This window comes from Martes martes, assembly GCF_963455335.1.
Source record: "Martes martes genome assembly, chromosome: X".
Taxonomy (NCBI): domain Eukaryota; kingdom Metazoa; phylum Chordata; class Mammalia; order Carnivora; family Mustelidae; genus Martes; species Martes martes.
In genome coordinates, this window is record NC_137897.1 from 107,191,384 (window position 1) to 107,206,892 (window position 15,509).

General features: G+C 43.7%; 1 protein-coding gene across 1 annotated transcript in view; it reads left to right on the forward strand.

Moving 5' to 3' along the window:
- Positions 1–5,437: 5,437 nt before the first annotated feature.
- LOC308337668 (transmembrane 9 superfamily member 2-like) overlaps positions 5,438–15,509 on the forward strand; it is a gene marked incomplete at its 5' end in the record, with an annotated part of 81,921 nt that continues 71,849 nt past the window's right edge. Inside the window, 2 exons of the mRNA XM_080795795.1 lie at positions 5,438–5,626; positions 14,645–14,712. Of these exons, the coding sequence (XP_080651921.1) occupies positions 5,438–5,626; positions 14,645–14,712 (257 nt within the window). The remainder of the gene's footprint in view (positions 5,627–14,644; positions 14,713–15,509) is intronic.

Below are 15,509 nucleotides of genomic sequence, written 5' to 3' on the forward strand. Positions count from 1 at the left end.
CCAGGAAGTTTTTCTTCTTTTATCTTCCCCTTAAGTGCCTAAGAGAATCTTGGGGTGCCTAGATGGCTCAGTCAGTTAAGCATCTGACTCTTTTTTTTTTTTTTAAGATTTTATTTATTTATTTGAGAGACAGAGATCGCAAGTAGGCAGAGAGGCAGGCAGAGAGGGAGAGGAAAGCAGGCTCCCCCGCTGAGCAGAGAGCCGGCTGCGGGGCTCCATCCCAGGACCTTGAGATCATGACCTGAGCTGAAGGCAGAGGCCCAACCCACTGAGCCACTGAGCCACCCAGGCGCCCCAAGCATCTAACTCTTGATTTTGGCTCAGGTCATGGTCTCAGGAGCCTGAGGTAGAGCCCTGTGTGTTGGGCTCTGCAACCAGGCATGGAGCCTGCTTAAGATTCTCTCTCCCTCTCTCTGTGCACACCCCCCATCCCCAAAGAATCCAGACAGAGGTCCTGTTCTAGAAAGGGAGCTATAGTGACAGACAACTGTAGTATAACATAATTTAGGTGTGGTAGACAGACGGGAACTTAGCAAAGTCTGTTAAAATTCTTTTCTGTGGGCGCCTGGGTGGCTCAATGGGTTATGCCTCTGCCTTCAGCTCAGGTCATGATCTCAGGGTCCTGGGATCGAGTCCCGCATCGGGCTCTCTGCTGGGCAGGGAGCCTGCTTCCTCCTCTCTTTCTCTCTGCCTGCCTCTCTGCCTACCTGTGTTCTCTCTTTGTCAAATAAATAAATAAAATCTTAAAAAAAATTCTTTTCTGTGTCCCATTGTTTCTGTACAGCCTGGCAAACATATGTTTACAAAATATTTGCTCTTTTCCAATTCCTTGTGGATTGCCTGCCTTCCTTAAGCCCAGACCCCTACTCCCTTTCCTTTAGTCCGGAATAACACAAACGTCATTTTCTCCTCTTTTTGAAATCTCTTGTTTTTTGTGGATTCCCCATACGTACGTAATTAAATTAGATTTTTCTCCTGTTAATCTGTCTTATGTCCGTGTAATTCATAGACCAGTCAAAAGAACCTTGAAGGGTAGAGACAAAGTTTTCTTCTTCCATGTGCTCTTACCAAGTGCCTGGGTCTGTGCTAGGAACATGAAAACAAAAAAAGGATCCTGTGCTTAAGGAGCTTACTTTCAGTAGAGCACAAGAGAAAAGTAAGCAAATAAAATGAATAATGTATTCTTCACTCTCCACTAAAATACTCCTAATGGCACAGAAGGGAAAACCCATGTCTCCCTGGAGTTTGGGGCATAGCCTACATTAAGAAATTAATTTCTTTGAATTTTATCTTTTTTTAAAGTTTTAATTTTAATCCAATTAGTTAACAGAGTGTAATATGAGTTGCAGGTGTACAATATAGTGATTCAACGCTTCCATACATCACCAGGTGCTCATCACACGTGCACTTCTTAAATCCTAGCACCTGTTTCCCTCCACCACAACTTACCTTCTTATAACCATCAGTTTGTTCTCTATAGTTAAGTCTCTGTCTCTTGGTTTGCCTCTCTCTCTTGAATTTTATCTTTTATCTTTTAATTTTTTAAAAAGATTTTATTTATTTATTTGACAGAGATCACAAGTAGGCAGAGAGGCAGGCAGAGAGAGAGGAGGAAGCAGGCTCCCTGCTGAGCAGAGAGCCTGCACAGTTGGATCCCAGGACCCTGGGATCATGACCCAACCTGAAGGCAGAGGCTTTAACCCACTGAGCCACCCAGGTGCCCCTATCTTTTAATTTTTTTAAAAAGATTTTATTTATTTACTTGAGAGAGAGTACAGGAGTGAGAGAGCACAAGCAGGGGGAGCAGCGGAGGGAGAGCGAGAAGCAGACTCCCCATCGATCAGAGAGCCCAATGTGGGGTTCTATTTCATGACCCTCAGATCATCACCTGAGCTGAAGGCAGCCGCACAACCAACTGAGCCATCCAGGTGCCCCTTGAATTTTATCTTTTAAAAGCCTTGCAAATTTTGCATTCTATGCCAAAACATAGCCCTATTTGTTTTGTTGTTGCCTTTTTTTTTTTTTTTTAACATATCATCCAACCAAGCGGGGTTTATTCTGGAAATACATTCAACATTTAAATGTCAATGTAATGCATCATATTATTAAGAATATTAAGAATATTACTAAGAAACACCGCCAAAAAATTGAATAAAATTCAATATTGCATCATGATAAAAACTTTCAACAAACTAGGAAGAGAAAAGAACTTCCTTAACTTGAAAAAGGACAAGTATAAAACGCCTATAGCTGTCATCTGTTCAGGTCATGATCCAAGAGTCCTGGGATTGAGCCCACATGCAGGCTCCTTGCTCAGTAGGGAGCCTGCTTCTCCCTCTCTCTCTGCCTGCCGCTTCCCCTGCTTGTGTGCTTGTGCTCTCTGTCAACTAAATAAATAAAATCTTAAAAAAAAAAGCCTATAGCTGTATCATACTGCTTTCCCCTTGGGATGGAGAACAGGTAAGGATGTCTGCTTGCACTTCTATTCAATATCCTATTGGAAATCCTATTTAGTGGACAAGGCAAGAACAAGAAATGAGAGGCATAGGAACTGGAAAGGAATAAATAAAGCTATCCCTAGTTACAGGTGGCCGTCAGGCCTCACTCTGGAAGAGGTCTTCAAATTGGCCCATGGGGGAGGAGGAGCCTTGGAGCGGAGCAAAGCCAGGCCTGCCTAGTGAATGGCTTCCTGGAGCACAGGCAGCACGGAGAATCCACCAGAACGAGCCCCCCCTCCCCCCGCCCCCGCTTTCAGGTGGATGGACCTCGTGACAATCACACAGTGGGGACAACGGAGGGCTGTGTCTTATTGCTGAGAATGGGGACATAGCCCTCGGTGATGCTTTACTTCTTGAGTTTAACAGACACCTCAGGGCAGCTTTTATGGAAGACGTCAAAGCTCCAGTTTGAACTGTAGATGAGGATGGGGACGGGGCCAAAAGGCTCGCAAACCGACTGACGGCTGCTCTTTCCAGCTTATGGGTCTCCGCAGGGGCTGGGGCCGGTCTCCTGTAGGTCACTTGGGTGACACACCAGCCCCGGGGAGCCCCGTCGTGCACGTTCCCCGCACTCGGTGGGCCGCCCGGGCTCGGTCAGTAGGACGCCCTGTCCCCGCTGCAGTCCCGGCCCGCAGGGCCCTAGCTCAGCCGGTAGACGTCCCGGCCCAGGCCTCGAAGGCTGGCCGAGCATGCCGTTTATTTTAACACGTACAATTTTTCAGCCAAAGACTGACCAGAGAGGGCTGGTAACACAGTGGCAAAACGCAAGAGTTTTATTCAAGCTCTGGTTGCTTCAATTCGTGACGGCTCTACTGCTCTTTCCTGTTCCTCTTCACAAAAGTGGTGCCCCTTCTGATCACCTTATACCCTTCTCCAAATCTTTACAAGGGCCTCTCCAGTCCACGTGGTCAAGTTCGTTCTCCCCACCCTCACAACGCCCGGAATTCTGATCATTGGTACATTTTCTCCTGCCACTTTTCCTGCCTCTCTGATCCAGGAGTTAAGTCACTAAATTCTACAGGCCTCTGGTAACCGCCGGTTCGCTGCCTTTGTTCGGCCTGGAATCGCAGGCTGCCAATCAACAGAGGACGCAGACCTCTCGGAGCGAGGGAACTTGGACAGAATGGCGAGGCGCACTGGTCTCAGGGTACACAAGTGACCTCTTGTTCTCCAAAGCTCTTGACAGACAAGGAGGAAAAATGATCAGCTCTTCTGCTGTCTTTGTTGTATGATGCCTACACTACTGTCTAGGTCCAAATACAAGCACTTTGCATTATAGGACAGCACAAGGAGCAGAAGGTGAGGGCGACAAGGATTCCTACAGAGGTCGAAAAATAAGATCCCTGGAGCTACGAGAGGAAAAACTTTCATTCAAAGACTGAGAGCAACCCTGCCCTCTCCCTCCGTCTTCTTTCGTCTTTGCCCCTTCCACCCTCCTCCCCTAGACATGAGCTGTCCAACGGAAATGGAATGCCAGTGAACTTGTGGAATCACTATGTTGTACACCTGAAATTGATGTGATATTGTATGTCAACAATACGTCAGAGAACATATTTAGGATAAGTTCACCTGACAGTCTCTAGGATGTGATTATTATGGTTTTCTTTTCTTTCTTTTTGTGCTTTTTTTTTTCTTAAGGTGATTTTTAAGGTTTTTCAGATTACCATTGAATCACAATATAATAAACGTATTCTGCTTAAGTCATCAACGTAAAATAAAAGTTGTGTCTCCCGGGTAGGAATGATGCCAGAACTTATTTCACATTGAGCAATCCATGTATCATCACAGACAACATAAAAATATCGAATAGCTGAACTGGTTAATTTATATCAGTGCATGGCTTTGTTTTGCTGTATTATTTCCGCAGAATTTATTTATATTAAAAGTGCTTTAATGAATAAAAAAAATGACATGAGCCACGTGTCATTTTAAATGTTTTAGCAGCCACACTTTATTTTTTTATATTTATTTTAGAGTAGGCTCCATGCCCAACATGGGATTTGAACTCATGACTCTGAGATCAAGAGGCCCATTCTCTATGGACTGAGCCAGCCAGGTGCCCCTAGCAATCATACTTAAAAAAAAAAAAACAGGTGAGGGACGCCTGGGTGGTTCAGGTCATGATCTCAGGGTCATGGGATTGAGCCCCGCTTTGGGATCTCTGCTCAGCAGGCAACCTGATTCCCCCCTCTCTCTGTCGGGCCCTCTCTCTACCTACTTGTGATCTTTGTCTGTCAAAACAAAAACAAAACACAGGTGAAATTAATTTTAATAATATTTTATTCAATGCAACTGACCCAAAATATTATTGTTTCGACATGCAATCAATATAAAAACGCAAAGGTTTGCATTCCTTTTTCCAAGCAGTCCCTGATACTGGGTGTCCACTTGGCCCTATGGAACATCAATTTTGGACTGGCTGCATTTTAAGCGCCTAACACCCACCATACTGGACAGCTTGGCCCCGGAATTTCCCCTCTTCCCCCTTCTTGTCCCACCACCCGGCAGGAAAAAGTGAAAATGGGGGGGGGGTAACACTGCTACTTTGGACTGAGGCAAACTCGGGGAGGACACAACACCCTGTTTAGTTGTGATGTTGCATGCTGAGACCTCTCAGCCAGCCTCCCTTGCCCCCCTCCCCCGCTCCCTGAGGCACCTCGAACCGCGGGAAAGTGCCGGGCTGTGGGTGGGGGATGGGGGGAGTGGGGAAGGTGGGGGGTGTGTGGAAGACGTAGCGGGAACCCGCACGCATGCGTACTACGCGCGCTCATATGGGCAGCCTGGGGCCCTAGCAACGGGTTCCAAGCCACTGTTTCATCGGAATAAGTGGCTTTCCCTGGAGTTCTAGTCCCACCAGCCGAATTATCATATCCGTTTCTCCCGTCCACTGGTTAGATCTCGCCTGTAGTGCGCCCCCGAGCCCTAAGCCGGCTCCTCAAATGAGTACTCGTGGTTTCCGCGTGGGAACCAACCCTTGCCGCCTCAGGCTCGCCCTCCCCGGGCTGAGGTGGCTGCTGGGGCTGTGGCTGTTCCTGGGGCTTCAGGCCACCCCCAGCGCGGCCTTCTACCTCCCCGGGTTGGCTCCAGTTAACTTCTGCGAGGCGGCCCGACAGACTGCAACCTGCAAGGTGAGGACCAGTGGGAGGCAGTGAGATCTGAGGGGGAAGGCTTCCGGCAGGGGTAGGGGGCACGCCGGGGGGGAGACCACGGTCGCGAGCTCTTTCGCCTCTGACCCAGAACGCCACAGCCCTTTCTGTGGGTGTGTCTCAGCGGTTCTATCTCTGAGCCTCGCACGTGGAGGATCCGGACCTCTCTTTTTCCCAGATTCTCTTTCCCTCCCTTTCGGCCCCTCCCCTTACTCTCCGTTCGCCCAACTCCCGCTCAGCTCTTCCTCCGTCCTCAGAGCTCCTCCTTTTCCCCCATTTCTCTTTCATCTCAGCGTCCCGTCCCGTCCCATCCCGTCCCGTCCCGTCCCGTCCCGTCCCCTCCCCTCCCCTCCCCTCCCTCTAGGCCCCGCCCCCGGCGCCTGTGCCCCGCCCCTCCCTTCCCAACTTCCCTCGCAGTCCCCCTAGGCCCCTCCCCTCCTTCTAGGCCCCCCCACCCGTGCATGGGCCCCTTCCTTCCCCACTTCCCTCGCAGCCCCTCCCCTCCCCTCCCTCTGGGCCCCGCCCCCGGTGCCTGGGCCCCGCCCTCCCTTCCCCACTTCTCTCGCAGCCCCGCCCCTCCCTCTAGGCCCCGCCCCCGGTGCCTGGGGCCCGCCCTCCCTTCCACTTAGCCCCGCCCCTTCCTTCCAATCTCCCCTCTGGGTCCCTCCCTCTTTGCCTGACTCCACCCCTCCTTCTTTCTTTTCCCTTTCTTTTCCCTTTGGGCCCGCCCCCTTGCTTCCTCCTCTTTTTTTTTTGAAGATTTTTTTTTTTTAATCTGACAGAGAGAGTAGGAGAGTGAGACAGAGAGAGAACACGAGCAGGGGGAATGGGAGAGAAGCAGGCTTCCCACCGAGCAGGGAGCCCCAGGAGGGGCTCGATTCCAGGACGCGTGGATCATGACCCCAGCCGCAGGCAAACGCCTAACGACTGAGCCACCCAGGCAGCCCTTGCTTCCTCCTTTCCGCAGTGCTTCTCCACCGCCCTTCTTAGCTCCTTCTGTTCCTCCTTCCTCTGAGCTCCTCCCTCCCTATTGGCTGCTCCTCCGCTTAGCTCCTCCTCTTCTGTCGCAGCTCCTTTTCTTCCGCGGCCTGGGGTGTGTCCGCTCGCTCTCTTCTTCCTTTTCCCGTTGTCTCCCTTGTACTCTCTCCCACACACTCACCATGGTCTTTTTAAAAAAATTGATTTAAATTCCAGTCAGTTCACATGCAGTGTTATATTAGCTTCAGGTGTAAAATTTAGTGTGATTCAACACTTCCATACAAAGACCAGGAGCTCGTCACAAGTGCGCTGCTTAGTTCCCATCAGCTATTTCACCCATCCCTCCATCCGCCTCGCTGTGGTCTTAGATACAGCCCCACCATGTTTCCTTTCTGTCATTCTTCACTCCTCCAGCAGCCTGCTTGTTACCTCCCTAATTCTTGTTAATGCACTTTTGTCTCCCCTAGGCCCTTTACCTGTAAACATCAAGGTATTATTTACCTCTCAGACTTGAGAGGATGACATGAGACAATGTATGAAAAGCAATGACAACTATACCTGGTGCTTAGTAAGCTTAGTAAGCTTTCCATAAATGGTAACTATTATCATTATTTGTTTTCTTTAGGCAGAGATTTCTTTTTTTTTAAACTTTTTTTTTTAAGATTTTATTTATTTATTTGTCAGAGAGAGTGAGCACAGGCAGACAGAGTGGCAGGCAGAGGCAGAGGGAGAAGCAGGCTCCTTGCTGAGCAAGGAGCCCGATGCGGGACTCGATCCCAGGACGCTGGAATCAAGACCTGAGCCGAAGGCAGCCGCTTAACCAACTGAGCCACCCAGGCGTCCCGAGATTTCTTTTTCTTTTTTTTTTTTTAAATTAAAGTTTATTTAAGTCATCTCTACACCCAACTGGGGCTTGAACTCAAGACCTCAAAATCAAGAGTTGCATGCTCCTCCCACTGGGGCACAGGTGTCTGTCCTCTTGAAGTTCTCCAATAATTTCCTGACTCCTTTCTTCAGCAGCCTGGTTTCTATAACTAAGCTGAGACTAAAAAAGGTTGTGTGTTGTATTTTGGGGGGGGGCAAGTAATCAGTTCAAAAGATACTAATGAATAAGACTTATTTTTCTGACTCCTAGTTCCCTAATTTAGTGAATGGGGTAGTGTTCTGTCATAGGGCACCACAAAGGCACTGGGAAGTTGAGAACAGTGCTGGGTGTGGTTTAACTATAGACTTAACCAACTTGAAAGTTCCAGGGTGTTTTGTTTTGTTTTTAAAATTTTATTTATTTATCAGAGAGGGCACAAGCAGGGGGAGCTGCAGGCAGGGGGAGAAGCAGGCTCCCTGATGAGCAAGGAGGCAGATGTGGGACTTGATCCCACGACACTGGGATCATGACCTGAGCTGAAGGCAGCTACTTAACCGACTGAGCCACCCACGTGTCCCATTTTCCAGTATTTTTTTTAAAGGTCAGTTTTAGGGGCAGCAAGTTTGCCCTTAAAACATGGAACTTGCCTTTTCCTGTGTGAAGTTTTGATAGTAATGTTTTGAGCCAACATCTTGCCCAACACGTGTAATGTAGGAAATGGCATTTACAAAATATTTTTATGTCTGCCTTTTCTCTGGTAATTCCTCATCCTGAATTTCTGTTCTTTATTTCATCAGGCTTCCTAGCAAAGAAACATGATCTTTAACTATAACAAATATCTGGAATTTTTCCGTAAGCTCTTTTCTTTTTGGGCTGTTACTTGCATCCCTACATGTGTTCTACTTTTTATTCTGAGTTTTTGCCTTCTGTCTTTTGGTGAGTCTCTCATTTTTAGGTTTAACGCTCTAAACTTACTTCATTTGGTAGCATTCAGCCCCTTGATTTTTTTTTTTTTAGTTTTGAAACTTTTGCTCTTACAAAAGCAGTAGCATGCATGATAGATGATTAGAAAATGCAGGTAGGCAAAAATAAGAAAAACATTTCTAATTAGAGAATTACTGCTATTACTATCTTACCATATGTTCTAGATTCTTTTTCTACACATACTCATACCCACATGTATATTTTTTTAAAGATTTTATTTATATATTTGAGAGAGAGAATGAGAGAGAGAGAGAGAGGGTATGAGAGGGGAGAGGGTCAGAGGGAGAAGTGGATTCCCCAGTGAGCAAGGAACCCGATGCGGGTCTTGATCCTGGGACTCCAGGATCATGACCTGAGCTGAAGGCAGTTGCTTAACCGACTGAGCCACCCAGGCACCCCACATGTGTATTTTTAATAGAGTTTTTAAATTTCTTAGAGCAGTTTTAGGTTTACAGCAAAATCGAGCAGAGAGTGGAGTTCCCATATAGCCCTGCCCCCACGCATGCCTAGCTTTCTTCATCAACAGCCCCTACCAGAGTGTTACATTCCTTATAGTTGATGAACCTGGACTGACACATCATTACCACCCAAAGCCCATAGTTTACATTACAGTTCACCCTTGGTGAAGTTTGGAGGAATGTGTAATGACATGTATCCATCATTATAATATCATATAGAGTAATTTCACTGCCTTATACATTCTCTATGCTCTCTGCTATTATCAGTTCCTCTCTTAATCCCTGGCAACCAGTGATATATCTACTGTCTTCATAGTTTTGCCTTTTCCAGAATGTCTTATAGTTGGAATCATACAGTACGGAGACTTTTCAGACTTGCTTCTTTTACTTAGTAATATGCATTTAGGGTTCCTCTGTGTCTTTTCATGGCTTAATGGTTCATTGCTTTTCAGTTTTGAATATTCCGTTATCTGGACATACCACAATTCATTCATATATTTACCTACTAAAGACATCTTGGTTGCTTCCAAGTTTTCACATTGATGAACAAAGCTGCTATAGACATTGTGCGGGTTTTTGGGTAGACTTATGTTTTCAACTCCTCTGGGCAAATACCAGGGTGTATCACTGCTAGATTGTATATTAAGAGTATATTTAGTTTTTTTTTTTTTTTTTAGATTTTATTTATTTATTTTTCAGAGAGAGAGAGGGGGAGAGAGAGAGAGCGAGCACAGGCAGAGGCAGAGGGAGAAGCAGGCTCCCCGCCAAGCAAGGAGCCTGATGTGGGACTCGATCCCAGGACGCTGGGATCATGACCTGAGCCGAAGGCAGCCGCTTAACCAACTGAGCCACCCAGGCGTCCCTATTTAGTTTTTTTTTCCTTCTTTTTTCCCTTTAAAAAAAGATTTTATTTATTTATTTGACACAGAGAGAAATCACAAGTAGGCAGAGAGGAGGCAGGCAGAGAGAGAGGGGGGAGCAGGCTCCCCGCTGAGCAGAGATCTGATGCGGGGCTCGATCCCAGGACCCTGAGATCATGACCTGAGCCGAAGGCAGAGGCTTAATCCACTGAGCCACCCAGGCACCCCTATATTTAATTTTTTTAAAGAAATTGCCAAGCTGTCTTCTAAAGTGGCTGTACCATTTTGTATTCCCACTAGCGATGAATGAAAGTCCATATAGGGGTGCCTGGGTGGCTCAGTGGGTTAAAGCCTCTGTCTTCAGCTCAGGCCATGATCCCAGGGTCCTGAGGTCAAGCCCCTCATCAGGCTCTCTGCTTGGTCGGGAGCCTGCTTCCTCCTCTCTCTTGTCTGCCTCTCTGCCTACTTGTGATCTCTGTCTGTCAAATAAATAAATAAAATCTTAAAAAAAAATCTATAAAAAAAAAAGAAAGTCCATATACATTTTTTACCTAAATAAAATCATGGTATCCATGTTTTTTGTAACCTGCACTTTTCTTTCTTTTTTTAAATCAATGCCTTGTTTCTCTCCTTTTTTTAAAAAAGATTTTTGAAATTTATTTGTCAGAGAGAGAGTGAGCAAAAGCAAGGAGGCGTGGCAGGCAGAGAAATGAAGCAGGCTCCCTGCTGAGCAAGGAACCCCATGTGGGACTGGATCCCAGGACCCTGGAATCATGATCTGAGCCTGAGCTGAAGGCAGACGCTTAACCATCCCATAACCTGCACTTTTCTATTAACAACTCTATCTTTCCACATCGACAGATTTTTTCCACATGAATACATTTTTATCTCATGTATGACCAAGTTCATAGATTTCCTTAGCTATCCCTGAAATAACCAAATCAGAATCCAATCTAGGACCTCAAATTGCATCTCTTTACTATAGTCTGTGGTTCTTTTAATTAAGCACAGTCCCTGCTTTTTCTTTTCATAACATTAACTTGTAAAAGGGATCAGTCTGTTTTTCCTGTACAATGCCCCTCCACCTGGACTTGTCTCTTTGCTGCCTTGTGATGACGTTCAGATTGGTTTAATAGTTAAACTTCAACCCTTTGTAAAGCAATCTGAAATATATATCAAAGTTTTTGAAACTGTTCATCCCCTTGATTGTAATGATCTCACTTAGAATAATATAGAAGGATACAGGCAGGTAAGAGGTTTTTCCCTGTGAAGGTCTCATCTACCTGGGTCTTTTAGTCACATAGTATCCCTCCCTGGAGAGCACCAATATCGTCAGTTTCTCATATCCTGCTAGGGATTTCTTGATTAAATGAACAAATATGTGTTTATATAATTTTTTCCTTTTTTTTTTTACACAAATGGGAGCATACTGTTCTCACCTTCAGGTTCCTTTATCATTTAACGATATAGCTTAGAGATCACTTTATATCATTATATAAAGAACACCCTTGTTCTTTTTTAATGGTATAACATTCTATTATAAGGATGTTGTATACTTGATTTCCATAGTCCCTTATTTATGTATTTAGCTTGTTTCTTTCTTTTTTTTTTTTTTTTTTTTAAGATTTTATTTATTTATTTGACAGACAAGAGATCACAAGCAGGCAGGCAGGCAGAGAGAGAGGAGAAAGCAGGCTCCCCGCCGAGCAGAGAGCCCGATGCGGGACTCGATCCCAGGACCCTGGGACCATGACCCGAGCCGAAAGCAGAGGCTTTAACCCACTGAGCCACCCAGGTTCCCGCTTGTTTCTATACTCTTGATCTTAACATTGTTGCATATGAGAGTAGCCATAGAGTAAATTCCTAGGAATGCAATTGCTGAGTCAAAGAATAGATGCACTTAGCAATTTTGATATCCTCAAATTGCTTTCCACGGAGGTTGCATTAATTTACACTTCTACAGACAGTGGGTGAGAGTGCCTGCTTCTCCACAGCTTGACAACGTGTTGTCAAACTTTTAGATCTTTGACAATTTTATAGGTGAAAAATTGTGTCTTATGGTTTTAATTTATATTGCTGTTATCAGGAGTCTTTTTTAAAATTGAGAATCATTTCATATAAATAAAAACAACTTGTATTTTCTTTTTGGTGAACTATCTATATATTCTTTTCTCATTTTTCTATAAGGTTGGACATTTAAAAAATTGATTTGTGGACACTTTTTTTTGGTTCTGTGGACACTCTTAAATCAGGAAACTAGTCCTTTATCTGTGACATTCTTTTCCCAAGTTTGTCAGTTGTCTTTTGGTTTTGTTTATTGTATTTTTTTAAAAATTTTTTTATTTTAATAAACATATAATGTATTTTTATCCCCAGGGGTACAGGTCTGTGAATCGCCAGGTTTACACATTTCACAGCACTCATCATAGCACATACCCTCCCCAATGTCCATTTCCCCACCACCCTCTCCCATCCCCCCTCCCCCCAGCAACCCTCAGTCTGTTTTTTGAGATTGAGTCTTTTATGGTTTGTCTCCCTCCCAATCCCATCTTTTCATTTTTTCTTTTCCTACCTCCCTGTTTATTGTATTTTGTTTTTGTTTTTGTTTTTTGCCATTTAGAAAAATTGGCTTTTATTCTAATATATCAAATTTTTATTTGTTTTCTGACTTTTGTGCCCTGTTTTGAAAGGTCTTAATCAAGCCAGCCAAGATTATAAAATAATTCTCCCATGGCTTCTTCTATTACTTTTATGGTTTAAATTTTAATAAATAAGATTGATATTTCCTGGTGTATGTATTAAGTAAGTATCCAGCTTAACTTTTTTCCCCCCAGATCACTGACCAGTTATCTTAACACCATTATTGAATAATTTCTCTTTTCTTCATTTGACTTGTGAAACCATTAAGGTTCTTTTAAATATAGTAAGCTCCAGATATGCATTTTAAAATATGAATCTTATGTATGTTGTGTTTTGGGATTCTAGATGAGAACTATTATCCTTAATTATCTGCTGTCCTTTGCTTTTCTCTATTCACCTTTATAAAACTCTAACTGATATATGTTGCTGTTGCTGAATTTCTGACAAGGTTTCATTAAGTACAGATACAATACTCTTACAGAGTTAAAGTAACGCTATTTATATTTGTCCCAAACTTGATGATTTTCTTTTTTTTTTTTAAAGATTTTATTTATTTATTTGACAGGCAGAGATCACAAGTAGGCAGAGAGGCAGGGGGAAGCAGGCTCCCTGCTGAGCAGAGAGCCCGATGTGGGGCTCGATCCCAGGCCAGGACGCTGAGATCAGGACCTGAGCCAAAGGTAGAGGCTTTAACCCTCTGAGCCACCCAGGCGCCCCGCAAACTTGATGATTTTCTACATCCTCTTAAAAAAAAAAAATCTAACCGTATGGTAAAGATGATAGCAGATGTTCAATTTAAAAAAAAGCAGTTTATGGGATTTTGAACAAGAATAGTGTTCACTAAAGTTCTGCTGTTCTAGTCACTTTAAAAATCCTATCCTGGGGCACCTTGGGGGCTCAGTCAGGTGTCTGACCCTTGATCTCAGCTCTGGTCTTGATCTCAGGGTCGTGAGTTCAAGCCCCACATAGTGCTCCACGCTGGGCATGGAGCCTACTTAAAAAAAAACAAAAACAAAACAGCCCTATCTTGTAGATTATCAAGAACCCAGCTGAGATCCAGGAAAGTAAGTGGAAGTATCCTGTGAAAAGCCAGAATAGATATCCTAATGCTCATGCACTAACCCTCATGCTCTCAGTCTTTTTGATTTAGTTTTAACAAATCTGTGATTTATTTTACAAGTTGAGGGCTTGCTCTCTAGCAGAACAGGGGTGGGAGAAGAAGGGAGAAGAGGCGTCATAACAACTGACAGCTGAAAAGAAAGACAAAAAATCTATACAAAGAAGTTGAAGCTCTTTGGTAGGGGTGAGGGGTGTGGGTAGTAGGGGTGTGGGTTCCATCTATCGCAGTGTAGTTTTTTTTTTTTTTATTTTATTTATTTATTTGTCAGAGAGAGAGAGAGAGAGTGAGCACAGGCAGACAGAGTGGCAGAGGGAGAAGCAGGCTCCCTGTGGAGCAAGGAGCCCGATGTGGGACTCGATCCCAGGACGCTGGGATCATGACCTGAGCCGAAGGCAGCCGCTTAACCAACTGAGCCACCCAGGCGTCCCTATCGCAGTGTAGTTTTGGGGCAAATAGTGTTCACTTAGTTTGATCCTGAGGATGTCACAGAGTCAAAGCTGGTACAAGGATTGATGTTCAAAATGACCCTGAGCCATCAAGGAAGGTTAAATTGTGATCACCATGTTCTGTTTAAGATAGGAAAGAATGAAGTGTATTTTAGAATGATTCTTATAAAAATGGTTAAAATAATACAAGGAGAGTTCTTACGCAGGTAGCTTTAATTATCTCAAGTTCTTAACCTGAATTCCATGGACTCCAGAGGCCCTAGGAAGCCTCTGAAACCTGAACAGAGACTTTGGTGAGTATGTGTGCTTTTTGGGGAGAAGGCCCATAGCTTTCATCACATTCTCAAAGGGTTCTATAATTAAAAAAGGTTAAGAATGGATGAGATGTCTGAAAAACTGATGTTTTCAGAGACTCCAATGATGCCACCTAAATGAAATGTTATGAATTTATAGCTGTACTGTGTTAAAAATTTATAACCATATTGTTATACATGTATAACACTGTGCAAAGTTATAAATTTATAATTGCACAGTCATACATTGATGGGAGCAATAGACCTAATTACCTTTCACTTACTTTGTTATGTATTTTACAAGTGCTACCTTTTTTATTTTGTATTATTAATTAGTGTTTTCTTTCTTTTTGTAGTCATCAATAGCACTATTTGTAAATAGATTGGACTCAACAGAATCTGTCCTGCCTTATGAATATAATACGTAAGTTATAAGTATTGTCATTGTATCTGATATAATTGATATAACTGCAGTTACATCGTAATTATTATATTTTTGTGTTAAAGGTGTTTTATCAAAAGGGTGTTTTAAATTTTTAAAGACAGTGAATGAAATCCCTGGATATATTAAGAAATATGGTGGCAATTTTGTAATAAAAGTAACAGGAACAAAATTAAAACAGAGTGCTTTCAGTGTGAGGCAAATGCTCAAAAGTTTAGGAAGTTGCCATACTTGATTTTTGTAAGGAAAACAAATTATAAATCTACTATATTTTGAACTTCAAAAAAATCATTGCAGAAGTGCAGTTTATTTTTAAAACATGGGATAGGGAGGTTTCTACTAAGGCTTTTATTTATTTATTTATTTATTTATTTATTTATTAAAGATTTTGTTTATTTATTTGACAGACAGAGCTCACAAGTAGGCAGAGAGGCAGGCAGAGAGAGAGGAGGAAGCAGGCTCCCTGCCGAGCAGAGAGCCCGACTCGGGGCTCGATCCCAGAACCCTGGGATCAAGACCTGAGCTGAAGGCAGAGGCTTTAACCCACTGAGCCACCCAGGTGCCCCCCTACTAAGACTTTTAATGGATGCAAGTGCTTAGTTTAGTATTGGGCCAGTATCATATAATCAAGATTAAGATCAGTCATTTGAGAATAGCAACAAATGCTACACTTCTTAGAAAAATGATCGTAGCTCCCTCTGGTATTACTTTATTTCTACTAATTAAACAGAAATAAAACCAGGTCTAATTTTCATTAATATACCACATTTAGACATAGG